This window comes from Helicoverpa armigera, chromosome 15 (assembly GCF_030705265.1).
Source record: "Helicoverpa armigera isolate CAAS_96S chromosome 15, ASM3070526v1, whole genome shotgun sequence".
Classification (NCBI taxonomy): Eukaryota; Metazoa; Arthropoda; class Insecta; order Lepidoptera; family Noctuidae; genus Helicoverpa; species Helicoverpa armigera.
This window is the reverse complement of record NC_087134.1, coordinates 10,846,823-10,857,976: the sequence shown is the minus strand read 5'-3', so window position 1 is coordinate 10,857,976 and position 11,154 is coordinate 10,846,823. Positions and strand designations below refer to the sequence as shown.

Below are 11,154 nucleotides of genomic sequence, written 5' to 3'. Positions count from 1 at the left end.
TGATGGACAATTTATTTGATTCCTTAAATTCAAGCTCATTTAATATGATACATGGAAAAATGTATAAATGTGGTGTTAGAAACAATTCTCCTCATCATGAATTATGGGAAAATGCCAAAAAGGTATTAAAATCAATAAAATTTATTAAAGTTAAAAAAGAAAAGGAAAATAAAATAAGATTAATTGAAACGAGTTCGGTACCTTCAATAAAAATTTTATACGTACTATTGAGGGCATGCAACAGTTGTGGAAAATATTATCCCAAAATATTTATTTGATACAATGATGACCAGAAACTTTAACCAGGACCCACTGGAAAATTTTTTTGGGAACATTAGAAGTTTTGGGGTGAGGAATACGGCACCCAACACAATTAGCTTTGAAGGTGCCTATAAATCACTTCTTTTAAATAATTATAACTCACCCCATTCACTTAACGCTAACTGTGAAAATGATGACAATGATTGTCTTCAGACATTGAGTTTCTTTTTGGAAGACAAACTTTTAGAAAACACTTCTAATGTTCCCAGTAATGAGGTTCTACCATTTCAGCAAGAAGAAAATGACGAAATTGAGGTGCCTTTTATAAATTTAAATTCTGAGCCTGCTGATGCTGGTCAGGCCAATTATGTATGTGGGTGGGTGCTGGCTAAATGTTTTAAAAAAGTTGCTAAATCATGCAGGCACTGCAAAACTGAACTAACTGGCGACAGTCAATTAAAATCAAATAGTTATATAAGGGCAAAAGAATATACAAAAGGAAAACATTGTCTGTTGTATCCCAATATAGTGGCGGAAAAAGTTTTAAAGACATACAAAATATTGTAGTAGAAATTTTGAAAAAGAATGTGCCAAAAACTAAATTAAAAGAAAAGATAAAAATGTTTTTAGACATATTTGTGGATTATCCTTTCACCTGCGATATCCACAAGATAGAATTAAGAAATGTTTTGAAAACATTACAATAAATATTTTGGTATATAGTTGGTGCCGCTCAATTAATCGAATTTTATCAGGTAAAATCCAATATCGTGATGAGGATGATGAAACTAAACTTTCAGCACAAATTTATTACAATAAACATAAACATAAGTAAATATGATTTTTATTTAATTCCAGGTCGCCTACTAAGTACTTTCTAAATGTTCCTACATAACGTTGTTCTGTTGAGTTGTAGTAATCTGTGTTGTATTTCCATATTTCAATAAATAACTATTTTCTACATTCTGTGGCTATATTTTGTAAGTACGTACGTATGAACAAATTCCCCTAGAATATCTATAGACGGTTATTCGTCATCTCGACACACTAAACTCACCACGAATGTGTCGAGTTGGTGAAACTCAAAATTTGTACATTTATCATGTCGTCAACTCGCCACGTCAAGATTTTAATTCGTGTCCAGTTAGTGAAACTTAGATTTTATCACTTTTATGTTTTCGCCAAGTTTGGGAATCAACTTTTCGCGTTTCAAACGTTTGCAAAATGGACGTTCAGTGGCCGATGATGTTTGTGACACAATGTATCCAGTTGGCGAAAACATAAAAGTGATAAAATCTAAGTTTCACTAACTGGACACGAATGAAAATCTTGAGTGGCGAGTTGACGACATGATAAATGTACAAATTTCGAGTTTCACCAACTCGACACTTTAATGGTGAGTTTAGTCTGTCGAGATGACGAATAACCTGTAGACAATACTGATGTATACATGTGTGTGAAATGGGATGTACGCACACATAAACAATTTGTTTCGGCAGACGATACCAGATGGCGCTTCAAAAATCGTTTGAAGGTTGCAGAAAAAAATCGAAGTGGGTTCTCTATTCCCAATCTATTTACTATACTCTATGGCCAATACTGACATGACTGACTGACTGACATTACAGTACAAGACAGCTATGACAGAAAGCTGGTACAAGAATGGTGTTGCTATATTCATGGTATAAATGGTGTTGTTGCTTCATACGAAAAAAAAAATCCACATGAGAGAGAGAAGGTATTATCACAAAATACATAGGTATTATGCACTAAGCTGTGGGAGGTTTTTTTCGATAATTTAAAAAAAATGTTCCCAAGAAAGTGACGTGATGGCGATGTACTTACTACGCAAGTGTGCCTTTGCCAAGTTAGAAAAAACATTGCACCGAGCCCTTTGAGCCGAGATCCAAGAAATTCAGATAAAAGAGAACTGGACAAATTGTTTTCAAAATCTCTCAGGATAGTCGGATAGTAATCTGACTGTCTTCTTTTATTCCATTTCCATTCCCTATTGTCTATTTTTTAAATTATGATTATAAATTACCTGAAAATTATATGAAGTTGATAAGATATGACATTCCATTCCTTGAATTCGTGTACCTAGGTCAGCACTATCTAGTCATCAGCTAGGAAAATAATAATAATAAAAAAAAGAATCCCATTGTAAAGTTATTATTTGGCGCGAGCTGTGCCTACGTTGTAAAATAAAACTCAGCCATAAAAATATGAATGTTTCTTATTAGTCCAAAATCATGACAGCACATGCACAAACTATACAACAAACGAAGCTATTTAATTTTACTAAGAATTACGTAATACTTAATCACATAGAAACACATTATGTTGCTTGTTTAGATCTACTTATATATCTTATATATATAAAAGAAAGTCGTGTTAGTTACTCCACTTCTAACTCAAGAACGGCTGAAGAAGTACATAGGATATAGTTTTTGTCACCATCCGGTACGCGGGTGAAACCGCGGTCAGAAGCTAGTTCTATCCATACATGACACGAACCATGCTCAATGATACATAGGTACCTACTAACTTTTTTATTTGTTTACAGATTTTTTTTATTTGTTCCTTTACTACTCGGGAAGTTTCTGGGCGAAGTACTCGGGAAGTCACACAAGACACCACGTAGCGTAACACGAAGCCGACACATCGTGTAAACTAGTTTGTTTGTAGGTATATAAAAATAGCTGGTTTTCCGTGGTTTCACTCGCGTCACATATGAACGTACCCGGATAAAATATAGCCTATATTTGGGACAGTGTAGCTTTCGAGCAATGAAAGAATTTTTCATGTCGGTTTAGTAGTTTCCAGGCTTTTACACTTTATACACAAACAAAAATATAATCTTTATTATACTAGAATAGACAGATATGTATATTATTTAACGTTATCCTGAGATGCTAGAAACAAATAATAAAAAAAATATTGCAAGAGAAAGTTGGCCAAAATAAGCTGACGTGCCCTTCGGCTTTACACTCGTATTCAATAATACTTTTTCTTTGGTCATGTTGTATGGTAGAGCACCGCACTACCGGGCCGGGTCGGGCGCGGCCTCTGCAGAGCAGGTGCAGTTCACGTCAGTAATAAACCCGTTTGCCGCTCTCGCTGGGCTGCACTCGTAACAGGTTAAACTCGTACAGTTGCGTTGGCGCGCATTTTTTAGGGTCCTTGCAATGTAATTTCACAATAAACTGTTTTCGATCGACTGGGTTTTCCGTGGGTGCATTCCCTTTGATATCCCCCAGCGTGCGCGCGAGCAGGTGACGCCACCCCAGGGCGGCGGGGCCGGAGTGGGGGCGGACGCAGCGGGCAGCGCGCGCGCCGCCACCAGCAGCAGGCAGGCGACGCGTATCATGGCGGTCTCGCGGGAGCGACTGGTTTTCCTGCGACAGGCGTCTCGTATATATGTGCTGAGTCTGTACTTTCCGTGTACACTGTCTTACAGATCAAACAGGAAACTTTTATATCAGCCCAATATTTCGTTGGGGTTTCTACAGCCGTACGTATTTCATTGATGAGAACAAACAATGGTGAGTAATTATTCATGTTTGAGGCCCTAAATAGGTATTCTGTCGATAGTGATATGTTGATAAGCTTCCATTTAAAGATGGGAATACCTTAACGAGAATGTCCCATGGCAGGTACCTATAGTATTTTTGAGGAGTTGCGCTCTCTGCATGAGCTGTGCCACAACTAGCTCAAGGTGATCTCGTAGATGACGTTACATTACATTGACTGTTTGGGGGTTTCCGAAATTAAACGAATGTCATTTAGTCCTCGTACTGACCGTATAAAAAGTTAATTACCTTCAGTGTACCAGCCAGACCCGACTCCAGGTGGCGCTGCTGAGCGGTGCGGTGGCTACTGCAAGACCTCTTCTCTATGAACGGCAGCCATGCCATTAAAATAACTGTGCAGATAATGAAACATTGTTGAAAGGTTCTTCTAACCTACAGACAGACATGTGTCGCTGGGGAGTTTGTTGCGCCACTTCTTCCCAGCAAAAAATATAGGAAGTGGTGAAGGCTGGGTGATTTGGGGGTCGTCTTTTAGTGCTGTTTGGCAGTCATGTTTAAATAATGATTTTCTATTTTGATTTTGATTAGGTAGGTTTATTCGGAACGAACAAAAGGCGCGTGGTAGAAGATTTTCTGTGAAATGAGAAGTCGGGTGGTGTCGCCGACTGTACTCGGCGCGTGCACACGGCGCGCAGGCGCGGGAAAGCCCAGCGCGCCGGTACCTCCGCAACTCGCGTCAGTGTCGACACTAGAGCCACGGTATCACCGTCACGCTACTTACCGATTGCTCTGCTTGTTCACACAGATAGCTTTAATTTCAATCAGATCTACATTATATAGGATACTGTAATCTATCATGTCGGTATTTGTGCTACCCAGGTAGGTAACTGGGTTGAGGTCAGATAGGCAATAACTCCTTGTAAAACACTGGTACATAGCTGCATTTAGTTAGACTGGATGCCGTCCCCAACATATTTTTAAAAATGATGATGGCAAAGATAATAATGATACCTACTTGCTGGATCTTGGCCACATGGTACAAAACTAGAATCCATCCATAGATGATCTATAATTACTGTAGGTACTCTTTGGTAGACACATATTTCTTAGCGTTCAGTAGAATCCTATTGGTTAGTATGTGGCGCATATGCCGTATGCGACGTGATGCACCGCGCGTGTGACGCTGCGGCGCGAGTGTGCGGCGAGGAGCCGTGGTAGCCGCCGCCCATGCGGGCGCGCGGGAATCCCGTGCCCTCGCCGCCGCGACCCGCGCGCGCGCACTACTTAGCTAAATAACTAAATATACCTTACATAAGGTCCGAATGTTCTTTCATACTCTACATTTTGACATGTTTATCTGTCTGCCTCAGAAGCTTTTTAGTTGGGATATGCACTTACAGAATCTGAGCTTGGTAAACCTTTAATTGGTAAATAGGTTATTTGTCACGGCTCAGTAATTTTGTTCAAGAATTATTCTAGGTTCGATCCGACTCAGCTCCGCACGAGTAAGTATAATAATACGATTAGCGCTCAATCCTTCTCTGTACGAGTGGATAGGTACTTGTGCCCCGCAGTGCGACCCAAAAAGTCTGATGATGATGATGATGATGATTTGTTAGGTAATACAGTAACTTCTTCACAACCCGAGGAGACAAACACAAAACCAGATCACTTAGACATAAGAACATGCTCATGCTACCTACTTCCCGTATGACATTACATTCAAATAGTCCATAATATGTAATGGCAATAAAAATATATAATAAATTACCAAATGCTATAAAAAACGAACCAAAGTATAATGTATATGTAAATAAAATTAAGGAAATCCTAACTAAAAAGGCATACTATACAATTCAAGAATACATGAACGACAAAATAAATATTTGTCATACATAAACAATATACACACTACAATACACTAAAATAGCTAATATCTAAATAATTTCCTAATATATATTTATGCAAATATAAAGAAATATAATATATAATTTTAATTGTAAATTAACTATTCCTATTATACTTAATGTTTAAAACTACCGCCATAATAATTTAGAATTAGTTATAAGTATTTTAAATGTACTGGCATTAAATGCCAAATGTTGCTGTGCCCTAACAGGGTCTTTTGGTCAGGGCTTTTTGTAACACCATGTGAAACTTGTGGAACGCAATAAATGATATGAATATGAATATGATGACATGAGGAAAGAGAAGGAAAAAGGACTATAGTCCTTCAAAACGGTTCCCGTGTATGAGAAAAAGGGTATTATATAAGGGAGTTACTTACATACGTACATTAGGGAATACACAAAGGAAGTTTTATGGAGAGTAGGTACATACATACATTGGGAGGGGCCATAATTATAAAAACAAGATATAACTGCTCACTATACGGTAGATTTCCCACTGGTGAGTGGTACAGTGGAGAACAAAAGTTCAGAATTATAAAAATAATGTAGTATTCGGTATTGTTTGCAATTTTACCGTTTCCGCACAAGCCCGTACAGTTAGCGATAGTGAAGGTTACCTCATCCCACAAGAGACGGATATGATGATTGATGACGGTCACCTTGAAACCTTATTCCTATTTATTTCACTAATTGTTAGTAGGCCCCGACTCAGTTGTCTTATTTTACTGCACGATTGAGTTCGCCACAAATCTGTATCCAATGCAAAGAACACGGAGTCGCAATGTTCCGGCTCCGGCGCGCTGGTGGAGCGGGACCCGACTGCAGACGCAGTTCCAAAATCAAGTGTAGATGCGGCCTATAAGGAGTTGTCTGACTAAGCGAAATTCATAAACTAACATACCATGGTTGATGTTTTATTACGTTAAGTCTAACTTATGTTATTTTATTTTTGGGCGCTTCGTGAATGTGAAATGTGAGGCGTCCGGAGCTCTTGATGTGAGCGCAGGATGAGGCTCGGGGCGGCGCTCGGGGCGGCGCTCGGGGCGGCGCGCGGCGGCTGCGTGCTGTGGGTGCGCGGCGCGGCGGCGGGGTAGTACAGCTGCGACAGCACGCCCAGCTCCAGCTGCGCCCGCGCGCCCGCCAGCGCCAGCAGCAGCGCCAGCGCCAGCAGCATGCTGAGCCGTCTCCGCAGAGTCATGATGCCTCACTGGAACCCTGGTGCCGAGCCTGCCCAACTCTTACTATCACTTGGCAAAGCACAGCTGCACAAATCACATTCGCTACAGTGAGGACTGCACTGCGGCTGAGTTATATTGAAATGGCGCGGCGTATGAAACTAATTGATAAATTATCCGGAAAAATTAATTAACTAGAATACACGGTAGGTTCTTTCATAACTAATTAGCCCCTGAGTAAGGAAAATATTACAGACTATTTATATTTAGGCACCTATATACCTATACACGCTGGGCCCCGATTCTCCTAAGTTAATAATGTCAAAATCGAATAGAAATCGTATCGCAATATGATCGTAATAGCAGTTTTAACCATATCGGGCATTCTGCTACTAATAAAAGACCAATCGTATTCGATTGACATTTGATTGGTGTGCGATTGGTCTGCTACTTTTGATGATTTTGGTCTATACGGTAGTTTGCTGTACAATCATTTTGCAATCGTAAATCATTTCCAGACAAAATGATTCATTATTGAATGACAGAAAAGGATAAAAACGTTTATTTCAAAGAAAAAATAGCGGAATGCCACATACGCTTCAATCGTAATCGAGTCGGAATTGGATCTCAGTCGAATCGAGTCGAACGTCAATCGAATGGCGCTTAAGTAAAATTAGGAGAATCGGGCCCCTGTGCGAAGTGTGTGTCCTGTGACTTTTCACCTGACTTTTTTTTGACTTCGTCCTGGTAGACGAAGTATAGTTTCAAAGTGAAAAGTTATGTGTATTCTGCCCATCCTAACCTACGGCGCTCAGACTTGGTCGTTGACCGAATCTCAGAATCCAGGCTTAAAGTAGGTATCCCAAAGGAGCATGGAGCGTAGCCTGCTTCACTTCACTTCAGTTGACAGTTCCGACTACAAGAAAGGAATGCACCAACATTGGAGAGTTTGTTGTTCTAATTTATTATTATTTTTATTAGGTACTTGTTATAAAGTTTAATATTGTTTAATCATCTTGATGATAAGCTAACGACGTAATCTAAGTACAAAGTCTGAAAGTCATTTAGATACACGTACTTTGAATTTGTCTATGGACACTTTATTTATCGTTATTACTCAGCTGAACACACACACAGCTAGGCTATTTTGCATAATTTTGCAATCGTATAATTCGGCCGCTCCCCACTAGATGGCAGTATTAGTGCCTTTACTTAAATCGAAAAATCTTAACCAATACCGGACGGATCCGGGTCCGGATACGATGGTTAACACTGCTCTCATTTTGACCGACAATCAGGAACTTTGTAAATTCGATCAGGTCCTATTAATGAGTATGATGTTCCTTTAAACTTTGTCAGCAAAAAAACAATACTCTCTATTTTGATTTATTTGTATAATGTGAAACGAAAAAAGATAAGAAGTTAAATTGATCATAATATAAACACTGAATAAAAACGTTAATTTCATTACTGACAGCATCGACTCCGTGGCGCAACGGTAGCGCGTCTGACTCCAGATCAGAAGGTTGCGTGTTCAAATCACGTCGGGGTCAAAGGTGTACTTTTGGTAATAAGAAGTCCGTGTTTGATTAAAAAGTAATTAAGTTTGTTGTTTTTTACTCAGACAATAAATTCACTAACATTGCATGCATCATGCACCAGTAACATACAGTACATCAATCTGATTTAAATACCGAGAGATTGATTGTTTTTAAAAAACACCTCATCAAGGCGTCTCATGTTAGGAGATGCATTAACGCAGGTACTAGCAGCACTTTTCGGTGATTACAAAAACATCTTTGGTGCCCTTGAACTTGGGTTAAATACCAAAAATTGGAGATGCCGGGGATCGAACCCGGGGCCTTTCACATGCAAAGCGAACGCTCTACCACTGAGCTACATCCCCTGTACGCTATGCGTTGAAAATATGACTTTATAACTATACCTATAGTACCACAGGATATAGTTTTGCCTCACACCTTTGTATAGCATCGAACACTTCAATTGCTTCAATTGTCGAGTAATTACAATTTTGTTAACTTTTTCCCTTTGCGGCGCTGTAAAGCACCAAAATAAATATCAAACGGCTCGCACAGATGGCCCTGTGTTGATATTCGTTGAAAACCACTGGTTATTGTAGTCACGGACACGACACTAAACGGAAAAAATAAAACAATATTTCATAGCAATCATGTAGGTATATATTATATTCCAGAACCTTTGATTTGTTGTTATAAGTAGTTATTTTCAGTGCCATAGCAGCACTGTGTCTAATCGATTGCGATCGCAGTACCGAGAGCGCGCCGGGTCGTTGTCGTGTATCCGAGTGCAACATCACAACATGTTGCGCTCATGTACTATCAGCTAAATACTAAACACAATAGTGGCGGAGCAGTTTAAGCGCTGGACCACCTCTCCAAGTCTTCATTAGCACGCATTCGTGATCTCGCTGCAACATACGTGCTGTCTTACCTGCCTACCATCAATTAAATTACATCACCTAATCTAAATGTATTTGTCAGCGAAATGATGAATGTTAGTGATAGTGCGAAGGTGAGTGACGTAGAGCTAGCGCGCCTCGGCCTCCATGATGAACTCGGTCATCATGAGCTCCATGGAGGGCGCGATGCCGCGCTGCACGCACGAGCCCTTGAAGCACTCGGCCACGTGCAGGATGCGCCAGCAGTGGTCGTCCTCGTGGTCGAACTGCTTCTCGCACGAGTGGATCAGCTCCACCATCTGGCGCGCCAGCACCTCGCCTGCGCACACAACAACCAGAGGCTAGAGGCGCGTTCCGCTGGAATGACACCACCTATACATGACAGGCAGCAGTGAGCGACTTGCCGTTAGGGAACGACTGGATGAACTTCTCGGTGTTGTCGTGGTGCATGCGGCTGGAGTCGGTCAGCAGGTTGAAGTGCCGGCTCATGCACTGGATGGCGCAGCCGAGCTCGCGGTGCTCGAACTTGAAATCGTCGCGCCAGAAGTGGAAGAATTCCTCCATCTTCTCCTCCGTCAGTTGACTCTGGTGGCAGAAGCAGTCGAAGTAGTTACAAACAAATGAATACCAAACAATCATCGGCAGGGGGCCGTCCTTCGGGATGGAGAGACGGGTGGTAAGCGGTCACCTCTTCGCGGCACTTGTCGAGCGCCTGGCCGAAGCCGAGCGTGACGTCCTTCATGACGTTGATGTCGGCCAGCAGCGGCGCGGCGGCGGCCAGCACGAGCAGCGCGCGCAACACTCCAGGCATGGCGGCGGCGTGTGCCCGGCCGCCGCGCCGCGCGCTCATATACCCGCGCTGCCTGTAATCATCCGCTGCGGTAATCACTGTCTTCAACTGGGAGGACACACACGTGCGTGCTGCTGGGGTACTATGTGCAAATATTTACGATTTCCAGTCATCATGAAAAAAAACCATTCCTTTGCTTATTGAGTTACAACGAATATAGCTTGATTTATTTCATGGACTTAGATATCCAAAACAATTATCGTTGTTCATAATAGTTACGTTAATATAAAAAGGCATTCTAAACACTGGTACTCAGCTGCATTCGGTTAGACTGGCAGCTAACCCCAACATGGTCGGAAAAAGGTGTTTATTTATTTATTTAATTATTAAAAACAAGCACACCAACAATCCAATCACCCAATGTTATACAAAACCTCAATAAATCAAACAATTGAAAGTACAAGCAATTGTACAAATTACAAATGGAGATTATTGATGGAGAACGTGTTGGATGAGAACTTCTGGCCACAGGTCGTGGTGTTCCGTCGCTTCCGCGGACAAGTGCCACAGGACCGCACAGTGACAGTGCATAGTGAAGTGTTACTGACACAGATTTCAGTTTTTTTATACTAACAATGTTGTATAATATAATATGTATGTTACTCTTTAAGATATATATGTGTCTCTCTTATTGATTTTGTTATTTTTATGTTGTAAATATATTATATATATGTATATATTCGGATTTGTTTGCACCTACCAACGCTATCTTTCCGCCACCCAAAGGTAGACTGGTAAAAGAGCCTTGCGGCAATGTCCGCCATTGTAGCAATTTTGTACATAAAGTATAAATAAATAAATATATATCTATGGCCCAATGCAACCTGAAAATAAAGTTATTTTGATTTTGAAATAGGCATTCTAATTTATCAATCACTAGCTGTTTCAGCCGCATCCTTGGCAACTTGTTTCCGTAGCTGGATAAAATATAGCCCATCAAAAAAATATACCCATGTTCAGAGCAGATAGCATATACCAGTGTAAT

General features: G+C 40.7%; 1 protein-coding gene, 1 long non-coding RNA gene and 2 other non-coding genes across 4 annotated transcripts; 1 reads left to right on the top strand and 3 right to left on the bottom strand.

Moving 5' to 3' along the window:
- Window positions 1-2,479: 2,479 nt before the first annotated feature.
- Window positions 2,480-4,511, bottom strand: LOC135117845 (uncharacterized). The gene is made up of 2 exons (XR_010277208.1): window positions 4,083-4,511; window positions 2,480-3,659 (listed from the first exon to the last, which is right to left on the bottom strand). It is a non-coding gene; the product is annotated as an uncharacterized LOC135117845 (long non-coding RNA).
- A 3,849-nt stretch (window positions 4,512-8,360) lies between these two features.
- Trnaw-cca (transfer RNA tryptophan (anticodon CCA)) lies at window positions 8,361-8,432 on the top strand. The gene has a single exon. It is a non-coding gene; the product is annotated as a tRNA-Trp (tRNA).
- A 281-nt stretch (window positions 8,433-8,713) lies between these two features.
- Trnaa-ugc (transfer RNA alanine (anticodon UGC)) lies at window positions 8,714-8,785 on the bottom strand. Its single transcript has one exon. It is a non-coding gene; the product is annotated as a tRNA-Ala (tRNA).
- Window positions 8,786-9,057: 272 nt separating this feature from the next.
- On the bottom strand, window positions 9,058-10,177 carry LOC110377934 (general odorant-binding protein 1). Its single transcript, XM_021336990.3, has 3 exons — window positions 10,008-10,177; window positions 9,724-9,904; window positions 9,058-9,638 (listed from the first exon to the last, which is right to left on the bottom strand). Exons 1-3 carry the CDS (start codon window positions 10,167-10,169, stop codon window positions 9,448-9,450), a joined length of 534 nt encoding a protein of 177 aa, XP_021192665.3. The 5' UTR covers window positions 10,170-10,177; the 3' UTR covers window positions 9,058-9,447.
- Between the last annotated feature and the right edge of the window lie 977 nt (window positions 10,178-11,154).